This window comes from Planococcus citri, chromosome 2 (genome assembly GCF_950023065.1).
Source record: "Planococcus citri chromosome 2, ihPlaCitr1.1, whole genome shotgun sequence".
NCBI lineage: Eukaryota > Metazoa > Arthropoda > Insecta > Hemiptera > Pseudococcidae > Planococcus > Planococcus citri.
The window spans coordinates 39787730-39811153 of record NC_088678.1 but is presented as its reverse complement, the minus strand read 5'-3'; the positions used below and the strand labels follow the sequence as shown (position 1 = coordinate 39811153).

Below are 23424 nucleotides of genomic sequence, written 5' to 3'. Positions count from 1 at the left end.
CGTAAAAATGTAAACAATTCGATCAATTCAACCGACATACACACATTTACCTACAGCGAATCATACGCGTTCTAAGAATAAATCGATATCATAAAATTGTCGTAATCGCAACCCACCCCAGCCACTATTAATTAATCTAGTTTACCCATTAAGATACGCACTCGATTACATAAATTCAAGCTCCTCGAATGCAAATATGTAACTGGAACGTTAATAAAATATATTTATGAAGTAATATCCGAGATATATTCACTGTGTTCTTGATCTAAGGCCAGGATTTATGATAGAAATTGAATACATACAAGCCTACCGCCGAGCTACCGTTACCAAAAGCATCTACTTAATACTTGTGTAGAAACCTTTGAGATAATCTCAGATGCGATTCGCGTGATTATAAAAAATGCTATTCTAAAGACAATGTCTCGCCTCGTGTGTGGTGTCTATGGTCACGTTTTTCATGTATTTCAGCAGCATTGTGAATGTAAACATGCTCTTTCTTTGTATAATAACACTGTAAATATTTCAAGTTGAAGCGGATCCGAATTTTAAATGAAATATAATGCTCTTTGAATCGGCCAGTTCGAAGAACTCATGATAATGTTATAGATACATACGTACAGAACAAGTCGCTTCTCAACATTCACGCTCATGCTTTCATTTTTTTCTTCGATAATTTCCTCCATTTTTCCAAAAATTGAAATGGTTGATGGATGAGTGGAAAAACAATCTGAATATTTAAATTCTGAACTCATCATTGCCAATGAAAAGATGAGGAAAAGAGGTAGAGAAATGAGCATTGTCAAATGTCAAGAATAAAATCCAAAATACTACCTTCAACATTAAGGTTATCAAATAGAACATCAGAAACTAGAAAACAATTCTAATTGGCCAGACAATTTTATAAAGACATTCTCAAGGAAAAAATAAAAAAATTACATAAACCAAAATAAAGTTTATTCCCTCCTTCTTTCATTCAACTTACGTATTTTCTGTTGCATACTACTTAAATTTATGATTTTAATGATTTCACGTGTATTCAAATAACCGTGCATAACAGGAAAATGACTTTGCATCGTTATGTCTAGAATACGTCACAACTCGATTTTTAGCTTTCCAAATTAATTTATATCATGGTATCTAACGGATTTTTTTTTGAAAAAATCACTACTTTTTCACTACTTCATTCACTACTTTTTTTCAACCAAATTTTCAGAATGCTATCCACTCGACCACCCCCCCCCCTCCGGACAAAAAATCAACAAAATCAAATTTTTACAAGAATTTTTTTTTAAAAATTGAGATTGGAAGAAAATTTGTATGCAAAGTATTTTTTAATTTTATAAAATTAATTTTTAAAAAAACAATACAAATGAGCTCATTAGACAAAGTGTCTAACAAAATTTTAGAATAAAAAAATCAGCACTTTGGCAGGACATTTTTCAAACACTAGGTAAAGATTTTACAAGAAAGGGGAGTGGGGGGAGGCAAAATTTCACATTCGAATTTTTCGCTTTTCCAATGTCTTCAAACACCCCAAATTTTATCATTTCAATTTTTAATGAAATGAAATTGGGCAAGTAAAAAACTATTTTTACATAACAAATTTTTTAAAAATGTGCAAAAATTTATACCAATTTTTTGAATGAAACCACGAGTTTTAATGATTTCTCCTTCAATTGTCTGGAATTTTTTAATTGCGGAACGGAGAAATAAACTGGTTCTCAAAAATCAGTAATTCGAGAAGTACAGATGTGTAAAAAACAATGATTTAGTTAATTATAGGAAGTTTATAAGTTATGTATTACTTTGCTTCAAAATTTTGAAATTCAAAGGATTTTTTTAAACTTGAAAATTGAAAAAAAGCAAACGAGCCCGATCGAAGCTAGAGCAAAAGCGTTCAAAAATTCATGTTTCGAGGAGTGAAAAAAAATATCTTCATGCAGGGAGGAGTTTATTTTTTTGATTCAAACTTTGAACATTTCTTGATTTTGAACAATACGTTTTTCACGTGGAAAAAGAGGAAATAGCCCGAGCGAAGCGAGGGCAAAAGCTCTCAAAAATATTTATAATTGAAGCTCTAAAAAAGTCGACAAATGAGCTCTTTTCTACGGAATAAAGATCGAGAAAAAGGAACGAATTTGAATTTTTCATTTTTTCACTACCTTTTTAACAAAATTCACTACTTTTTCACTACTTTCACTACCCATTTTAAAAATCACTACTTTTTCACTACTTGCACTACCTGTTAGATACCCTGTATATACGTCTTCTGGAGAAATTTTGGAATTCTGGAGGAATCGAAAAGTGCGCTGGAGGCTCCAGCAGAATCACCGAATACTTATTGTGTGGTGTATCTAATTTTTTTCGAAGAAAGTAACATTAATAACCAAAAAAACTCGAAAAAATAACCAAAAAGTAATCAAAAAAGTGACAAAACGCGAGGAAAACTTTAATGCAGAAAAATAATTACCAAAAAAAAAACAGATGGTTCTCAATTTTTATAAGTTGAACTTTGAGCTTTTTGATGTAAAATCGAGACCTTTTTTTTTTTTTTTTTTTGCAAAAACGACCAATTTTTAGAAACTTTTTTCAAACAGGAAAATTTTTCATGATTTTTGATACCTAAAAATAATTTTACAATTTCAACAAAAAGCAGGACTTTTTGAAAATTATTGGCAAGAAAGCGATACGTCTACTTTTTGGCAGTTTCTGGCAGATACCAAAGCAAAGCTTTTGAATAATTTTTGAAAAAAAAATTGAAAAGCAAAAATTTGACAATTTTAGCAGAAATTTGCAATTTATGGGGAATATTGGCAAGAATTTTTTCCCTATTTTTTTCGAAAAGTGAGATTTGTTTCTTTTGTAATTTTAGGCTATTTCAAGTGAAAAAAAAACGAGACTTTTCAATTGCTGAAAGGCTAGCATTTTTGACAACATGCAAAACTTTTGAACAATTTTTGAAAAAAGTAAAATTTCATGGAATTTTTCACAATAATACGAGAATTTTGAAAATTTTTGGCAAAAAGCAAGACTCGAGACTGACAATTTCAGCAAAAAGCACAAATTGACAATTATTGGCAAAAAAAATGGTACTTTTTCATAATCTTTTTTTAAAAAAAGAGGTAAATTTTCTGGTTAAGAAATTAGACTTTTTGGAATTTTTTCAAATAAAAAAACGGACCACTTAGATAGTTTTAAAAAAAAAAATGAACAGGTAGGTAACTTTTTGAATTGTTTTACAGAGACTATGTATTTGAAAATTTTGACAAAAGGTGAGAATTTTTGTTATTTTTGTCAGAAAAGTAGACTTTGACAATTTTAGCAAAAAGCAGGGCTTTGTAAACGTAACGCTGAAATTCACTGTAGCCAGTTGAAAAAGAGTAAAAAAGCGCATACTTTTGCAAATTACTCATTTATTACCACCAATAGCATATTTTTTCTTCAGGATGAATAAAAAATTGAATTTTTGAAAATTAAAAAAAATGGTGGTAAACGTCTTCTTTGCAGGGAAAGTTTTAAATCATGGATATGTTTTTTGCTTCAAATTTGATAACGAAATTTTTGAAAGTTTGACATATAATGCCAAAATGTCAAGGATTGGTCACTTTTTCTGTTTTTAAAAGTCTTATATAATGTCAAGAATTCATCGCAATTATTTCCAAGTTCCTAAAAGTCAGACAAAATACGGTAAAATCAGATAAATGATAAATCAAAAGTCGATCGATTTTCTAGCATTTTTTTTTCGAGTTGATATATGGATATGTCTTTTGCGTGGAGGGGAGGGTGGGGTGTACTTCCGAAATTGGCGTGACGCTGATCCGTGTATTAACGCTGACTTTTAAAAACTTGCAAGAAAATTAGTCGACTTTTGGTTGTACTCGTATCTTATTTTACAGTATTTTGTCTGAATGTTATGGGATCTTGGCAAAAATTGCGATGAATTCTTGACAATATGTCAGACTTTTTATAACTAAAAATGTCTAAAATGGCTGAACCACTTGACAATCTACCCATACTTATTTTATACATCCAAAGCACTCTTCATCTCGAGGACATATTTTTAGATTAAGAACCCCATACGCAACCAGCGCATATACCCCAGGTATGGTACCTACCTAAGTACCTATTCCGTTGACGAAATTCAAACTGCTGATTAATTTACAGCATTTCGTATCGAATGAATATTCGATAGAGGATTATTGAACAATTAGAATTGACAATGCCATATGATACATAAAAAGTAAGGTTTCATTTTATTCATTCAACTTTGTATATAGTCAAATAGATGATTAATAAAATATTATCACGTTTTCGGTGGTCGTTTGTTTACGCGTTAACAGGATAGTACGCGAACTGACCATGAAATCTCGCACTTGATTAATTTCCACACGAGATTTTTTTCGATGATTAAGCGCGCGTGTGAGCTGATTTATGTAGGTATCTTGAGGAAAAATTTTTACTCGTCAAATTTTATTTAATAATTACATTTTTTTACTCTCTTGTTCCCGGGAAACATTAATCATGCAAAAAGATGTAAATATTTTATGGGTTTTCTTTTACGATTAAAATATTATTGTACTTGATACGTAACAGGTTAATTACGGCGCCCTTAGAACGTGAGTGAGGTGTGAGATATGCTTGCGAAAACACTAAAATTGAAAATTTTTAAAGTCGATTAAATTTCATAGGGTAATTTAACGCTTGCTTTCGCCGCGTCCGACGTTGGTAAAAATGGCCAGCGTGGTTCGTCTGTATACGAGTGAAGTACCTACTACGTTCGTAAGTGTTTTGGTGAAGTAATTACTTACTCGTACGTCCACATTGCGAGAATGTATATGTATGTGTTTACACAAAAAAACAATGATGACCTCACTTACTGTTATAAACGCGAATTGTAGTAATTCTACTTTCTCTAAGTAGACAATCACTGCTGTAGAATTCATCATTTATTCCCTTTATTATCACTATACTATAAAGCTACTACGGCTATAGCATTTAGAACGTATTTAGTAAAGATGTAATTATGTGCAAAATGCGGTTTTGTATACGCTTTTTTTCTTCATTTTTTCAAGAATATCCTTCCGGAGTATTGGTGATTTTTTTTTATGTATCGATTTAACTTTGCGGTTTTACGTTTGTTAAATACGTATACTTAGCGGTAAATGATATACCATCCGAGATATTACCATTTAAATACTTTTGAAGTACCGTTTATATAGGCCGCAAGTACCTGTCTCTTATTAGAATCTACTGCATGGGCTCTTTATGAGCTATGGAATAGTTGTTTTGTTAGGTGTCCAATCAGTCTGTTAATTTCTAGGAATTACGTCTTCCTCAATATATGTTTATTAAATATTATTTAGCTACAAGAAGAAAAATTACCTCAAAATTGCGATGTAATTGTTATTCATTAGTTATGCAGAGTGCTTGATGAGGAGTTGTTGAAATACATCATTTGGATACGAACTACGAGTAAAACTGACTCGGCAAAGAGAAGAACATCAACATGTACAAGGTGTCTCGTTAAACTGCTGTGATTTTTTTTGGGGGGGTGGGGTTGATTTTTCAGTGCTGATTCTCACAAAATTGACCAAGGCATGAAAAAATTGGGCGATTTTGAAATTGAAAAGGCTCTGAGCTTATTTTCATCCTCGCTGAAAAAACGAAATATTGATCACAAGCTCTCAATTTTTTTGAAATTCAACACCTTAGGGAATTGTCGTAAAATGAAAATTAATCATTTTAGGCAAAAATGAACATTGTTAATAATTTTTGATGAATTTTTGGCAATGAAATTTTTTTGGAGAAGATTGAGAGCCACACTGGACATTAGCCTATGTTGATATAATAAGCTGAAATTGGTCATTTACATAGATGTTATGTTTAAAACAATTAAAATAGCTCAAGTTTGTCTAAATATTTGTGTATTTGTTTGTTCTTTTTTTCAGAGTATGTCACTTAGACCTCAGAACCAAATTTCTAGCAGTTGAAGTTGATTTTTCGATTTTAGACGAATTTTTGAAAATGATTGAGATGGTCTAATTTTTTACAAAAAAAAAAAGTAAATACCTACATGTAAAAGTCTGAACATCAATTTATGCACCCAAGTCGACCTCTCCCCCCAATTGAATTGATTTCGAGCATTTTGAACCGATCAGGTTCTCCAGTAGGTAATCTTAAATTGCTCCAGAAGGCATTTGGAATCAACTTCGGTAGGTGAAAATTCAATTTTGTACAAAATTTTTGTCACGGTGACCCGCTTCACGCAAATTTGCGTGACGTTGATCTGTGTCGCGCTGACTCTTGAAAACTTAAACTCGAGAGGTCAGACAAGCAGGCAGAAAGACCACCATGAGAGGCTAGACAGAAAGTTTAGTGACATTAAGTGGCCAGACAGGCAGACAGACGACCTTGGGAGGCTAGACAAACGGGTCAATAACCTTAAAAGACTATACAGACGATCACGAGAGGCTAGACAAATAGGTCAGTGACCTTAAGAGACCAGACAGTCGGGTCAATGACCTTACGGGTACGGCCAGAAAGGCGACCATGAGAGGCTAGACAGGTAGGTCAGTGACCTTAAGAGGCCTGACAGCCGGGTCGATGGCCTTAAGATGCCAGAAAGGCACACAGACGACCTTGGGAAGCCAGACAGACAGGTCAATAACCTGAAGCGGCCAGACAGGAAGAGAGACGTACAGGCGTATACAGACGACTATGAGAGGCTTGACGGATAGGTCAATGACCTTAAGAGCCCAGACAGACGGATCAACGACCCCTAGAGACCAGACAGTCGGACGGACAGACAGACGACCTTGGAAAATCATATTGAAGGGTCAACGACCCTAGAGGGCAGACAGACAGACAAGTCATAGGCAGAAACCTGGTACGCATAATCAGACCAGACCAGACCTATTCACATCAAATTCTGATAGTATGACTCGCGTCCATACAGACACATCTGACCGGGGGCGGAGGTAAAGCTGCGGAAGATCTCAGCATAAAGCTCAGACTTGGTCCAGATCAGGCTAAAGACCTGGTCTGGATGATCATGTCTGATCGAGCATTAAGTCAATTTGACCAAAAAACATATCCATGATTTAAAAACTTTCTTTGAAGAGGAGGCTTCTATACCCATTTTTTTCCAAGTAGAAATCTCAAATTGAAAAATGCTCTACATAAGGGTACCAACTAAGCCCAACCCTTCTTGAATACATCTCAACCTCATTCTGCTCAATAAAAACGAAATAATTTCTGTACATTTTTATAAACTCAAATTATTACATTGAACGTACGACAAAAATATCGTCTCTAAAATGTCAATCAAACATTTCCACACATGATGCAGTATACCTACCTAAAAATGGTAGGTCATTATAATAATTTCGTGTATTAATTACGCAATCGATCAATATGAAAAGACATAAACGAAAGTAAACAATATTGTAGACAGGATGACTATAATTTAATATGAATTATCTGGCTGTAGTTGTTATTATCCTTCATGAAAATTTCCACCTTTAAATGACCTCTTCTCTTTTGGACGTGGAATTTTCTCGTAACTTACTCTACCATTCGCAGGTATATAAAAATATTTCTCTGAAATTGATTTATTTTTAGGCCTGAAAATAACGTTTCATTATAATAACAAGTTAATAGATACTTAGCCTTACCCATAGCCATATCATCTATTACTTATGTACACAGCGTACTCGAGTGTACCTGGCCTACCTAAACAGTGCTTACCTACATATGAGAGAAGAAAAATCACTACGTCATTTCAACCTATATGCACATAAATCGATCACATTCGACAAGGAAATTCCTTTAGTCTTCGTAATTAAATAAATTACCTATTAAAACTCGTTAAAAAAAAGTACATACTTATAGTAGGACGAGCTCGACGATCAAATACATAAATTCTCGACTGCAGACAATGTCCGCGTACCTGGCCATTCGCCGCGAATATTTTCGCATGGGACATTGTCATTCAAGTTCATATATAAAGCCTACATCATCATATTACAAAGTAACTGCAAAACAGGGGGGCAAAGGGAGATAAAAATCATCTGACGAGGAAATGACCCTACGAAGCGTTCAATTGCCGATTGTCGGTACTAAAATGAAATAAAAAATTCCAAAAATGTTGTCTTTGCGCGATTTAGCCGAGCGCGACCAAGAATCTAAACTTCACGAAGGTCATGACCAATAAAAGTGTAAAAGAGGGAAGTCGCGTGACCGTATTAACACAAAAACAAGCTGAATTAAAAAATCCATCCTATACACTCTCTCCTTGTCATCGGTGCATTGTTGATTGAAATTTCAATAAATTAAGGCACGGTGAAGCTGCCACACATGCCACCTCTGTAACGGTCCGGATCACAGAACTTTGACGTGTGCCTGGGCCTGGCTGGCTTGGATGGCGTTCTGCGTTCCATCCATCGTTGTTATACATTTCACCGTCTCTATTGTGAGAAAATATGTCAACACTCGAGGATCATGGACTCGAGTAAAACAATCGTTGGCGATCGCGTTGCCGTTGCTGCTGCTTCGGCTGACTGGATAAGGTATTTTGAGAAAATATTCCAGAGTATAAGGTAATTAGCGCCTAATTCCGGATCTCGCCATTCAAGGTTTCAAAAGCAAATCTTTTTTCAAACAGTCGAATTTTTTTCGTTGGTAAATTAAATTATTCTTTTATTTCCTATAAATATAAGGAAACACAATGCTTTACAATGTTGGCTAAGAGAATTTTTCATTTTAAAAGTATTCGAATGGTAAATCTAGGTACATAGAGTACGTCGAATTAACTTCACTTTATCCCAAGGTGGTAAACATCGAAGAATGATTTGCATTTCGGTATTATTCCGAAATTCGCCGCGGTGCTAAATTATTCGCGAATATTTAGCAAAATCACCGCGTACAATTCGCAGCTGCGGTATCTATTAGGTAGTCACATACTCGTAGGTACTATTATTTTACTAGTGAGAAATATGTGTATGCATATTTTAATAATTTCATCTTGAAAATCACTACGACGACGACGACGACTTCCAAGACGACGATCAACTAAATAGTCGTCCTTGCGAAATAAGGTTTAGTATGTGATAACCTTTTTAAGAACGTGTTTACCGAGCTGCCGGTGAATTATGACTCAAGACTTGGACCCTTGTTTGTGAGTATTACAAGAAGAGTGTTTTTTTCACGTTCAACAAGGCTGCTGTTCCTTGAATTGATGCTCGACCATACGTTAAAAACAATGCACTTCGATAAATCTAAAACCCTTGTAGGAAATTCAGCCTGTGTCCCGGTTATTCGTGCTCGTGACAATACAACACAGCGATGTAGTATCCTGCTGCCTGCATCGCGACGCCTCCTCAGTTGCCTGATCCAGCAGATATGAATTTTATGAGTTATGAGACCGGTCGCGAGTCGACGTGATGTGTGAATAAGAGAATCTTCTTCATCATCGTCGTATCGATCTTTTATTACACGACGGTGCAGAGTTACTCGTATATTATGTATAGTTTCGATTATGTACCATATATTGCGAGCCATAAACGAAATCGTAAAAAAGTACCGCAATACTAGTTTACTTTATGTAAGCATCGTGACGTCATTGATCTTTACTTTGAAATTTTTGTAGGTACGTACAAGTGTGAGAATTTTGAAAGATAAGGGAGAGAGGGGGACAAGGAAGAAGTTTCCAATATACGAGTATTACACACGTACCTATAACAAGAAGATAAGTATAAATTGAATGAGAAAAACATCTTCCAAGAAAACAAAAAAACACAGCACGAGAAAAATTACCAAGACCATAAGTACGTATATCTAAAAACGCAAATTCCTAATTTAATAGAGCACTCCATCATTCAAATTAACTATCTGTTTAGGTACGAAATTAATGACAATAATATACCATGGCTAAAATAAGCTTTGCCAGCTCATAAGTCGTCGTCATCACGCACAAAACATACCATTCAGGTATATGTTTTAGCCTAAATCGATTCAAAATGTACATACAGGACATAAATATCGTTATCGTGTGATTTTTTCTACTCATGATGAAAATTTACGACTGATTATTTTCTAGCTGCGTGACCATAATACATGTAAAAATTCAAACGATAGGTTCACTTTCGAATCGTATAAAGTGTAATGAAGTTTAATGTTCTCGCGATGTATGGTTTTTTCGAATCGTGAATCGTAAGAGAATTTTTTATGCGATTTTTTCAGTTTTGAGGCCAAAACTGAATGAAAGAAATTTAATTCGTTGGAAAAAATGACACGAAATTTGGATCGATTTTTTTCCAAGATCAACAGCAGTTTCAACGTCCCTGATGGCACGATTATGAAGAATCGTTCTTCGAAATGTAAGATGAAAAATATTTTTTCAATTTTCATGCAAGTTTTTCCACCATATTTAGAAATATTTTCATGATTTATAGCAACTTTTGGGTCATTCTTGATAAAAAAAATGAACTAGTGTAGAATTTTTGAAACTTTGAAAGAAAATATGTTTATTTTAAAGGGAATAAAATAATCTATGTACCAGGTATCCCGATGAAATATCTCAACATTTTTCGTACATCCTCGTACCTTTCCTTTTACACCCCAATCCTCTCAGAAAGGCCACTGTTGAAATTTTCAATTTTTGTAATCAATGCGTTAATCAATTCAACTTATCTCCACTCGAGGAGGGCGATTTACACAAATGATAAACATCAAAAATCGATAAATCAATCACCCACTTTTTGTTCCACCCGTCACTCAAGACAAGTGGTCAGTTGAATGGCTTCCAGAACATTTTTTAACATATTATACTGTATGTACAAGTAGGTAAAGATGAGATACAAACTCGCCTTTAAAAAAAAAACACTCACGCAACTAGCGTGAGAGAACCGGCTTTTCGTAGAAAACATGATCGATTATTTTTTTTTTAAATAATCGATTAATCGAAAGAGTTTCAGGCCCGATTAATCGATTAATAATCGGCCCATCATTACCCATCGAGTTCCTAACAAGAAATAAACTGAGAAATCGTTTGGGTATTAAGATAGACATTAGTGATTATTGCTAAGCAAAACATTTATGCTTTAAAAAAAATAGGTATACCAAAAACAAAACTGATGAGGAAGTCTGCAAAAGTCTGCAAAAATAACAAAAAAAATCAACAAAGCCTACCTAAGCTGAAATGTCAAAGGAACACCTGAACCGATTTTCCATCGAGTTTCTAACAAGAAATAAACTGAGAAATCGTTTGGGTATAAAGACAGACGTTAGTGATTATTGCTAAGCAAAATATTTAAAAATAGGTATACCAAAAACAAAACTGATGAGGAAGTCTGCAAAAGGACGCAAAAATGGCAAAAAAAATCACTTAATCTGAAATATCTAAGGAACGCCTAAACCGATTTTAATAAAACTCGAAATCTCAAAATTTCGGCAATACACTAGTTGGGAGGGATAAAGCACTTTGTTCAAAATTTCATAGGTTTCGAGTTTACTCTGCCACAAAATTGGTACATAAACACATATATATATATAGCCGCATACAGGTAAACTCATAACGTTTTGTATAAAATACAAACTCACGTCCCACCTATAACTTCGTTGCTGTGCATGCGCTCGACGCGTCACCCCATAGGCCTGATAGTACTCGATGTTAGGCCGCGTTATATTCGTTAACTTGATTTTTGGGTGACCTGTGGAGAGGTATCTCATTGCCGAAACATCAATTTTTCAGAAAAGCTTTTTTTTAAAAGTCCCATACGTCTCTGTTTTTCGCAAATAGCTTTTTAACAAAGCATCCCACAGAAAAATAACCAGCTCTGAGCAGAAAGAAAATTTTATTCTCTACAATTTCCTTCAATGCATTTTTTTCCTAGGATGCGTACTTTTCCCATAAAATCACTGTTTAGACTGAAAAACACGAAAATTCGGACCTGTATAATCAACTCTAAATTAAAATTGAGCAGTCAAAAATTTATTTTAGACGATTTTTGACCACGCCATGTGAAAGAGGACATCTTCAACCACCAAAATCACCAAAAAGAACGTAAAAAATGATTCTTGGCAATAAACACCTTTTCCTCATGTCCTTGTACATAATACTTAGGCTATGCACTCATTTGAAAATTGAGTCAAAAGAGAAAGTGTATAAACGGCAATCTCACGTCCCTGCTCAAACTTTGCCAGTAGACTCCCCACACCTTGTAGATTCATATGGCACCTCATCGAAAAGTCACGTCCTAAAAAGGTTACGAGTTTGTCAAAACGTTATGAGTTTGCTGGTTAATCTATAAAAAAGTTACGAGTTTACCCCCTAGAATATTTATATATATATATCTATGAATACACGTACCTAGTACCTTGTGGTGCCCGGGTCTTTTATGGTAATTGTGGTGCCCGCGTACATAGAGGATCACATATATATGTATGATAAAGGTGTTTTGGAGCAGTTTATTTTTTTTGCGGTTTTTAGTCATTGTGGTGCCCGTTATATAAACTTGGTACTTGTGGTGCCTGCCTCAAAAATTTTTTTTTCACCTTAGAGTGCATTTCATCAAATTCTACATCGTTTTATATAAAAAGACCTTGTGGTGCCCGATTTGGGCGCCACAAGCCCAAAACCGGGCACCTCAATGACTACGTATACTTAAAACGGGCACCACAATGACTAAGTTTAAATCTATATATATATAAACTTTAAGGAAACCTGAAAAAAAACTAATGGTCCTACAATGATCCCAACACCCCAAAACGCAAAGAAAATTTACTCCGGACCGAAACTGTCACAGTTGAGACAAATACAGTACCTGACTTTTCTTCGAAAAGCCGGTAAAAATTTCAACTGATACCTAATTCGTCACTTACCTTGGAAAATTTCAATTCATTTCTTTCAAGAGCATCTTCCAGCTTCAGTGCAAAATGCAGCAACTTTTTCTTTCATGTTTGGATCTTCTACGACTGAAATACTGAAACCGTATAAAAGCTGACGCAATCTAAATAAACAGAGTGGGCGTTGATAAAACTCGATTAGTTGTCATGAAATAAACAATGAAGGAGCAATAAAAAACTGGCTGAAAATGTTATAAAATAGCATAAAAATTGTTTACAGTATGCTAAGCAAATTTTTAAAAAGATCGGAACTCCCCCCTCCCCTTCCAGCCACCACCGCAGCTTTGAAAAAGAACTTTGAAACAAGGCGATTCAAAAAATACTACGCGAAATTATTTAACTTGAAGAAAATTGATACAGGACTGAAAAAAAATTGATAGAACTAAACACCTTTCTGAAACTGCAACTGTATGTACTTCTGCAAGTCTGTATCAACATTTTTTCAAAAAGTCAAAAGTTGATTGCCTGTAGCTGCTTATTTGAGGGGGGAAATCAGACCATACAGACAGAAAAAGTAGGGCAATAATTGATAAAAATTGAAATACCTACTTTTATTTTGACCTAAAAAAACGATTTAAAAAAACACCTTGCACAACAATCAAATTGAACCAAAGTATTAAGCAGTAGGTAATTCAAAAATTTCAATCAACTTTGATAATTTTGTAGACCAAAAAAATTAATTTTTGTATGAAAATAATGCTGGACACTAATTCAAGCCATTTTTATACGATCGTATCGCAATTTTTGAAAAAAAATTCTTGAAAATTTGTACCACCCTTTTCCCCACTTCACCATCTTAAGCCAAATAAATGGTGCCATGTAAACTTCGAGTAGAAATAATTGAAAACTCATTCATCATTGGTAAATGCTCCCAAGGAATTCAAATAATATTCCAATTTTTTCGGTGGCATAAGCATTTTAAATGGAAAATTTTCAAAACATCTCCTTTAGTTGTAGTTGCTAAAAAAAGTTGTCCAACTGTCCAATTTTTTTTCAATCATATGCAATATTGATTTTTTTTCAAATTTTAGCCACCCTCAACTTTTTGATACAAATGAAGCTAGAAAATATCGATGATTTTTAAATTTTCAAGGAGGTAGAACAGTAAAAATGGATTTTTTTTCATTTTTTGATGAATGTTTTGGAGTAAAATAGATTGTCAAATGAGACAGTGCCAAATCTTGATCAGGAGCTCTAAATGTTGATTGTTGATCATCATATTGTCAAAAGATTCCTTAACATTTTTGGTACCCTTGATTGAGATTTGGTGAGAAAAAACCACACAACCTTAGACTTCACACAACCCTATATTACTCTTAAAAATTGAATTTGTGAGAAATATTTCTTGTGACATATTATTATCTTGGAAAATGGATTGAATAAGTAAGATTGAGTTGAATCATACAAAACAGATGATTTAAGAAAATGAGGTTTGATAAAAATTTATGGTATCTACTGCATTACAACAAATTTAAAAACTTGAATTTTTGGTTTTATGATGATTTTATGGGAATGTATGATTTTTCAATTTTCACATTTCAACACAATTTCAATTTTAGGTTGTTAATATTCTACAATTCATAAAATCAACTCATCTAGGAATTTTTTTAGAATACTTATTTTGAACAACTTCCATATCAAAAAAAAACACACAAGATCAGCTACTCATTTTTTCAACCCTCTTCCACCTATAAAATTGGCAATTATCAAGATCCACTGCAACAGCTCCAAAAACTTTTTCAATTTCAACATTCAGCGACTTTTTAAATCTATATTTAAAAAAACTGCTCAAAAACCACTCAACCGGTTCCAAAAATGATTAATTTCAATTCTACTTCATTCTCAGTTTTCTTAGAAAACCATCAGCAACTAACTAGGTAATTGAAAACACTATCAAACCAGTTTAAAAAAAAAAATACTCGTTAAAATCTATTTGATACCTCTGCAGCATCTCTTTAATAAAAGTTTACCCATTCTGCAGATTTCAATTTAATAACTTTTATTTTTATTAAGCACCTGTTCAATCAACAAATAAAATTGAGAAGTAGGTACTAATGCAGATGATGGCCAACTTGTCATTCATCAAGATGCATATAATTTTTTAATTTTTGGCGAATTTTCAAAAAGTTATACAACTGTCTACATAACGTAAAGATGAAATCATCCCACAAAGTAATAAATCCTATTAGGTTACTACTTAGGTACTTCATAAAAAATCCGCCATTAAAGCTCGTATGTTTGATTATTCCAGTAATAATGCGTAAAATTAAGCTTCTTTTTACATAGTCACCTCGATCAACAGATACCCACATTCGTGTTTAAAAATAAAATTCCCAAACATCGGGAAAATTCCCCATTTAAATAAATTGAGCATCATAAATCTCTCGAGTTATTCAACTCGCGCATTTTTTGAGTAGGTCTCTCAAAACCGCAAAACTGTATCTTCTTGCCTTTATCATTCCTTAAAACAAAAAACAATTATGGTAGTCAAAATGTCAACCGCGAGACAAACCTGCAGACACGATAAAATAAATGAAATATTCTTGTAAAATATCAAATTAACCGCCGTATAACCAGGCGTATAATCTAACACCTAATTAAATATGTTTTGATTCGAGTATAAAACGTGTTTGTGGAAATTCTACGAATACAAATCGAATAGGCTAACATATATCGTACACGAATAAGCTACACGCGAATTCTTACGTAACTTTTGGATCGGAGCACATACGAGAGAGGTGCGTCGTTTAAGAAATTAAGCTTTTAAAAAAAAATCGAATTTGTTTATTTTAATCGCTCGTTTAACTCGAAGGTCAATTCGGATTTATTGGTACCAATAGAATAGCTCGAGGCTTGCGGCTCTTCAAGATCAGCTAAATTTCTCTAATTAAATTCTGGAATGGAATACTAGGTACGAGTACTAACTATTCGTAGCACCAATAGCGAATACTTGTAGTAAGTACAGTACACAGACATACTATCGATATTGTGTAATATTCGAACAAATACGGTAATAAGAGATTAGTAGGTATATCTGCCTATACAAGTAAACAAAAAGACAAGACGAAGAGAGACTTAAACGTTATGAAAGAATTGGTAACAAACGATGCTAATGTTAATTACGAAAATGACGATAATTATTTTGTCGACTGGGGAGGTGAAAGTGTAATACAGCGACCAAAAATATGTCCACATTATACTCGTAATATTTACATTCACCTCCGATATTCTTCGACGATCGCGACGTAATCGATGATCACGTCGATGACGTCGAAGTCGATGGTGTTATTGAACAAATTATGTATGTACTTATCTTCTGTATTTGGTCTCAACATATTGTACATACAGATACAGGTGGCAAAAAAAACCTCGAGATACTCGAATTTAATTTTATGTATTCTCGATGGTTTTTTTCTCCCCTATCTCCTTTCCCTTTCTACAGCGGGTAATTAACGTCAACTATATGTATTTAAATTCGAAGGACATCAAAGGATCTAAATTAGATAATTTCACCAATTTACATAAATTCCATTATAACTCGCGACTAATTTGTAACGGATTATGGTAATTTGTCGTGTAAAGATGTGTAATTGTCGTGAACCTGGACGAGCTACACACGTAAAAATTACCCGTTGCTGTCGAGCAAACGGCCATCTTTTTTAAATGCGAAAAATATTGAAGAATTTTTACTTCTTATACGACCGTATTATACATACGATGAAAGTTAACGTTTGATATACTTGTTCGAAAGTTTAAAACTCGTAGACTGGTTTTGTATAATGTGATAATTATATCGTTTTATCTATGTCGAAAAAAAGCGACATTCGTTCGAAAATTAATTATAATCTTACGCAATCAGATTTTACGAAGAAAAATATCATACTTCTACAGGTATATCTTAATACACTTATCTGATTTTAAAAGGTAAAAAAAAAACAAACTTCTTTTTACTCGGTAAAGGGAGCATGAAAGATGAACGATTTAGATTCATACTCTACTCATGCTGTCACATACTCTTTAGAAATTACATACTTTAATTGAAAACCTTCGCTTGATTTAAAACGTGCTGCTGAAATTTTACTCACCTATTCTGCCCCCCCCCCGGTCCCTCTAGCTCTATCTTTAGTAATCTACAGTCAGACTTTACACGGGTGTACATGTTTACCTAGATAAGTATGATTACGAAGATTTATTGATGTTATTTAAAAAATGATAAGGGATTCTTCGAGATATTCTTTCATATTAGGTACCTCTACCTACCTAAGTACCTCTGCCTACCAAGTATAAATATCCAATTAATATCAATCACGTATTTTTTTTAAAAACTTTGAGATATTCATCTCTTCCTGTTCACATCAATTACATTTTGATGATGAGAAAAAATTGTTTCTAATTCGAAATTGAAATGTAAAATCAAACTATGATGACAATCATGAAATCTCATTTTCAAGTAGATTTTCAACCGCCTAATGTGTTTTAGATAAAAACACACTTGAAGAGTGATATTCCAAAACTCGCTTTGTCCATTTTTATCAAAGTTGGGTTTTCAGTGGTACCCGGTAGATGAAGTATTAACTCACATTCCTACATCATCAACCTACCAAAATGAGGTGTTAAACTCACCTAAATAGCCAAAATTAGCTTTTCAATAATTAAAATTACTTAAAACCCCAAATTTGATATTTGCGAATTTTTGGATTTTTTATCAAAATTTCTGAGGGGACTTCCAAAAAAATTAAGTAATTTTTATTGTAAGGCATTTTCATTTTATTTCAAATTCACATACATAACAATCTTTGTACTTAATTGAAGGTTTCATGCAAAAAGTCATTCACAGTACACAAATAACAAAGATAGAGCTGTTGGATCTCACGTCTACATATTAGTGAAATATTTCAAAAATGCAAAAATATTTATTTTTTAGGTTCCTGCTTTTGTTTAAAACGGTGGCGAAAATTTTTCAATGCGTTTCACTCTGAAAATTACTTATTTATGTACCTAGCACGAAAAATTGAATTTCTCGTCAATTCGTTGACAAATTGGGTGGGGGAGGGGGATTTCTTTCACATGTTCGTCTACACATTGGTAAAATATCTCAAAAATGCAAAAATGAAAAATTTTCATTTTTTAGGATTTCTGATGGTATTTTTGCAATAAGTGTAAAACTTGTATTTTTTTTCTCGAAAATGAGGGAAAATGCCAGTCCAATTTTTTGATATGTTATTCTACATAAAAAGGACTAAAACTGAGAATTTTTTCAGAATTCTTACTCGTCGAGATCAACATTCAAATTATAAGTTTTTAAATCGATTTTCAGGTTTTTGAAAGTGGCAACACTGATTTTGACATCATTCGTTGATTATCCTCTCAAAGTACTACAATTTGAAAAAAAGTTCAAAATTCTATACCACGTACAACCGGAGCAATTTGCAACTGAAATTTTCCATTTTCCGCCATTTTGGAGAACTTTGAAGCCCCACAGCTCCGCCAAAAAAAATCGAAAAAATGTCCGGTTTGCATTATTCGCCATTGTTTGATGATCTCTACACACGATTTATGCGATTTTTTTGTTAAAAAATAGCTAAAAAATTGAAGGATAAACTTTTAAAGTAAGTATTTGATAATCTGAAATTATTTTCAAGGCAGTTACTTAATGTAAAATAGCAAGAAATGGTTTTAAATGAATCACAAAGTTTAGAGAAATGAACCTGAAAAAACAAATTTGTAAAAAATTCTTTCTAACAGACACCAAAAAAAAATTCAAAAATGAAAAATCAGGACTTTTGCACTCGCAGTACTTTTGGCAGAACATTTTTCAAACACTTTTCGACTTCTTTATGGATGTGTGAGGGGGAGCTATCTGCTCTCTATCTACACAAAATTTTTCAATCAATAATGTACGAAAAACTACGATTTTTTTTCAAAATTTTACAAAAAGCAACATGGATTGAAAATTCTGTTCAATTGAAAAAAAAACAGGACTGCAGGACTCCATCAGCGGGACACATCAACAAAGCAGGACACATCAACAAAGCAGGGCAAAAGCAAGATTAGTAAGATAAGCATGACCGTTCAGACACTCTGAATTTTGCTGAAACGAAGTAATTTTTAATATGTGAGAATTGAGTCGAGAGAATTAAGTATTTACATGAATTAATTTTGCCGAGAAAATTTATACTTTACGAACAATTTTGAAAATCGCCTCTGAAACAGCTTTTCCGAATTTCTTAAAAATTTTCAAAAATTTGCAAAAAATCCAAAAATGAATTTCAGCACCTGAAATTTTGGTCACGCCACGAGGATTTCAAGGGCATTTCGATCGAGCTCGGTTTCATTCAAATCAGAGAGTGCCAATTCAAAAGATTACCTTTTTAATTACATTCCAAACGAAGTTTTCCTATAAACAGGAACAAAAGCTCAAATGAACCAAATTTTTAAAATTTTTGTTTACTTGACGTCAGTTATCAATCATTCATTTCTGATTAGAATTCGAACATAAAAAACCAAAAAAATAATTGCCCACGAGAATTTCAAATCCAACAAAACGCAATCTAATCTATCCCACCTTGAAAAAAAAAATTCAGAAAAAAATGCGGAACCAACCTTAAACTACCTCAAAAATTCGAAACAATTATACAATTTAATCCGTCAAGAAGAAAAAAAAACCAAGGCAATCGCCTCTTCGACCCCTTAACATTTACGTCAAGTGAAAAAAAATCTCTGACATGGACATTGGTCGATTCTTGAGGAAGACCGCAAGTATGATACTCATGGAAGCTTAAGGTAGCAGGTTCAAAGAGCTGTTTATGCAAGAATCTCGCGGTACGTGTAGTTTGGGTAAAATCTCCTCCTTAGGTATCCTCGAACCTGTACGCTTTAGATTCTGCCGAGTAAACCGTCAGTCAAGTGAAACCGCGTCAGTGTTGTGCTCGTGTCCGAGCTTGTTACAATCGGTCGTTTTAATTCGACTCTCTATTTTAACAGTGCGTCTGCGCACATTGCGCTCATAGCTATCGTTCGGTTGCGTGAAAGTGTAATATAATAATTTCTTCGGTATAAATACTACTTATATTATTATTTTTTTTATTTTTTATTGAAAATATTCAAATTATCATATTATATTTCAAGTGTTACGAGAGAATTTCCGCTTTTAATTACGTCTATAGAACTATTTTTTTTTCTCTATTTTAATGATACGTATGTTGGGTTCATCCTATCGGAACCTAATTTCTTTAAGCGGTTATGTGTTTATGGTTCGCATACAGTTCGAGCATTTCCGTATTAGTGATCGCGAGAAATATATTTTTAAATACAACGACGACTTATGCACCATCAAATTGCAACTTAACGGACCATTACTTTGAGGAAAAATATTACATATTTTTCGCAACCATCAACTCACGAATTTGAAAGATGACACTGTTAGCATCGTTCTACTGCTATAAAATTCCATCGAAATAAAAAAATAACCAGTTTGCCGGTGATTATAATTCTCAACATCTTCGCTAATACACTCTAATACCTTATTACAATCACGTAAAAGCCCCTCAACGTAAATAAAATGACGTAAGCGATGAGATAATTTATGTGAAAAGCTTTCAATAGGTTTTAGGTAGGTAGCAATAGGTACTATAAACATATCTACAAAATAATAAAACAGAATGATAACCTTATCATCGCTAGATCCGTAATACATTGCAGCTTAAGTAAATTTGGCCAGTAGTATAGGAAGTGAACTTCGAACATGAGTCATAAAATAATAATTCCCATCAATACGACCAGCTCATATTTAATATCACTCTCTAATTAGATTACAAATTAGCGAGAAGAGATTTAATAGAAATTAGACTCGAGAGATTTAATGGTGAAACTAGGTACACTGCTCCAGGTAACAAATACCTACTTAGCTATGGAAAGCTTTTTGACAACGGAGTAAAAATGTGTCTTTTTTCTATGCTAGACATGCGTTAGCTGAGGTTTCCTACGTAAAAAAAATTTTAAAAAATGACTTTGTGTAGCCGCATACGTGAGATGGAGTCACGAGTTGAATCATAATATGGCCTATGACGTCCTCTTCTTCTGGCCACCATACTCGAGTGCGTGTGTAATTCCACTCGCACGATGGGTATTTTCGTGAAGTAGTTTTGTTTTAAAACAGGTAAATAATGTCTTTGGGTTAGAAATACCAATCTCCTCTCTTGCGTTGTCAGTTTCGCCAGGTCAATGATTCATATCCCGTGTTATGGTCAACAGATCGTTCTGTTATTCAGAATTTTCGACGAATCTGATTATAATCGTGTTAGATCAAAACAATCTTTTCATGAGATGCATTTTTTAAAACAGAATGTACATTATAAGCACTAGAAGGATGAGCTCATTAGGAGGGAAAGGCAGTAAAGAAAAGAGAAGGGGCTAATGTAGACAATAAATTTCAAAAAACCCAGCTTTTTTTTGAAAACGGAAGAAAAAAATATTAGAATGAATGGGAAGAGCCAAGGAAATAAAAGGAATTAGATTGAATAAGTACATACTTCGAGATGAAAGAAAAATTATCATTTTAGGAGGGAAGTGTCTAAAGAAAAATCAGTCATGATTTTTCGGGGTGGAAATTGACATTTCAGGGATCAAATCTTCGAATCAAAATTTAACTACATAGCAGGGTGTCCAACAAAATTTTCAAATCAGAATGCAGGATTTTCGTAACACTTTTGTATGACCTTTTCAAAACGTCGCAGGATTTTGAGCACTGTATTTTTTGGACCACCCCCTCCCCCCCCATCGCAAATATGCGGACTCAACACTCGTGAGATTTTCAAAATTCATACTCCTCCTTCATTCTTCTACAGCATTTTCAACTAATTTCTCAAGATAAAAGGACCATTTACCTCAAATGCAACTGGTCCATAAAATTGAGCTTTTTCTCCATTTTTTTTTTCATTTTTAACAAAATTGTGTCAAATGCTGACTTTCTCATCATTGTATAAGACTTGCAAGACTCATTGATCAGCTTGTCCAGAAAAAAAATTATGGCAGACAGCAAATCACGAATTCCAGTTGAAATTCATCTTTCCTTTAATATTTGAAGCTCAAAAGCGTTCTCTATTCTATTTTCCCGACACAAACGTAGCTTTTTTTGCGAACTTTATTTTTAAAATGGCAATAGCAGCTCCTTCTCCAATTGATAAGACAATGAGCAAGTCAGGGACAGATTCAGTTATTCGATTGCGCTTGAAGAGTCATCAACACTGGAATTTTTTGATTTCTATAGCACTCAGAAAAGCTCCAAGGATCTGTTCTAAAAAAAAAGTTGTTCAAAACTACAAAAATTGGTCAATTTATTTCGAATTTAAGTTGCTGGTGTTATGATCATTTTAAGAAGAACCCAGTTTCAAAAAAACAAGATTTGACAGATTTTTAAAAAACTCCAAAGCCTGTCTAAAAATTCTCAAAAAATGTTAATATTTTCTAAATCGTTGCACCTTAGAAGGAACATATACCAATTATTATATTGAACTCCGAAACCTTAAACGTATCTCAACCCAAAGTAAAATTTTGAAAAAATTTTAAAATGTCTCAAATTCGACTGAAAATTTCCAAAAATAAGCTAGAATCACCGATTGGGGGGAGGGGAGGCGAGATCAAAAATTTTATCAAGTTTTCAACCAAAACGGCCATTTTTACCACTTGGTTTCAAAATTTGAGCTATAGAAGCCGATTAACCTATATTTTATCAGACAATGACCTTTTTCCTTTCTGTTTTTCATGAGCTAATTTCATTTTTCAAGTATGTATGTTTACTTCCGTTTTCAAAACAGAATTATCCTACATAACGTTTTTTCTGTTTTTTTTTCTACAGTTTCTAACCTTATGAAAACCAACAATGGCATTATGAATTTTTTCTCACAGAATTTCACACAGGTCAGCAGGGCATTAACCAAATCATAGAAACAAACATTCGCGGTTTTGTTGGTTTCCGCCCCTCTCCTGTTTTCCAAAAATTGAATCCTCATCAAGGGACGTTTTGATTCTAACCTTGATAAAATTTTTTGAATGGATTCAATTAATTTTTTTAGATCATCAAATTCAAACGTTATTTGACCAAAAGTAATGTAGGTCATTTTTTTTTAAACTTGAAATTTTTTTCGTGACGTAAGTAATTTAGAAAAAAAAACAACGAACTTTTTGTTTTTTCCTTTTTCATTTCATATTTTTTTCACCAACCCAACGTTGCCGGATTTAGCTTCTCGTCTAGTCCTTTCTTTCACTGTCTAAAATTACCGCCACCATCTCGGACATGGAATGTAGAAAAAAATGCCACTTTCAAAAATCTAACCCGACGTACCAAAAGCACAACTCCGGCACATCTTTAAACCGGTTACATTGACCATTGATGATTTGCATTTTAGAGCTTCATGAACGCGGCGAGTTTCTCCACGTGTCGAGTAGATTCTTTTTTCTATGTAGGTGCAGCATTAACAATTACAAAATCCATCATCTTCGTACTCGAATAAACACTTCTAA

At 33.5% G+C, this 23424-nt stretch overlaps 1 protein-coding gene and 1 long non-coding RNA gene across 3 annotated transcripts in view; one reads left to right on the top strand and one right to left on the bottom strand.

The window, feature by feature from the left end:
• Positions 1 to 23424, bottom strand: part of LOC135835762 (uncharacterized) — a 153829-nt gene that overhangs the window by 92079 nt on the left and 38326 nt on the right. Inside the window, exon 3 of the long non-coding RNA XR_010556945.1 lies at positions 12880 to 13007. This is a non-coding gene — a long non-coding RNA (uncharacterized LOC135835762). The remainder of the gene's footprint in view (positions 1 to 12879; positions 13008 to 23424) is intronic.
• emp (epithelial membrane protein) overlaps positions 10167 to 23424 on the top strand; it is a 53497-nt gene continuing 40239 nt past the window's right edge. The window contains exon 1 of one of the 2 annotated variants that reach the window (XM_065350168.1): positions 10167 to 10376. In XM_065350168.1, the coding sequence (XP_065206240.1) occupies positions 10286 to 10376 (91 nt within the window). In that variant the 5' untranslated portion in view covers positions 10167 to 10285. Of the gene's footprint in view, positions 10377 to 19790; positions 19957 to 23424 lie in introns of those variants that run through there. The other variant, XM_065350169.1, reaches the window with a different exon arrangement.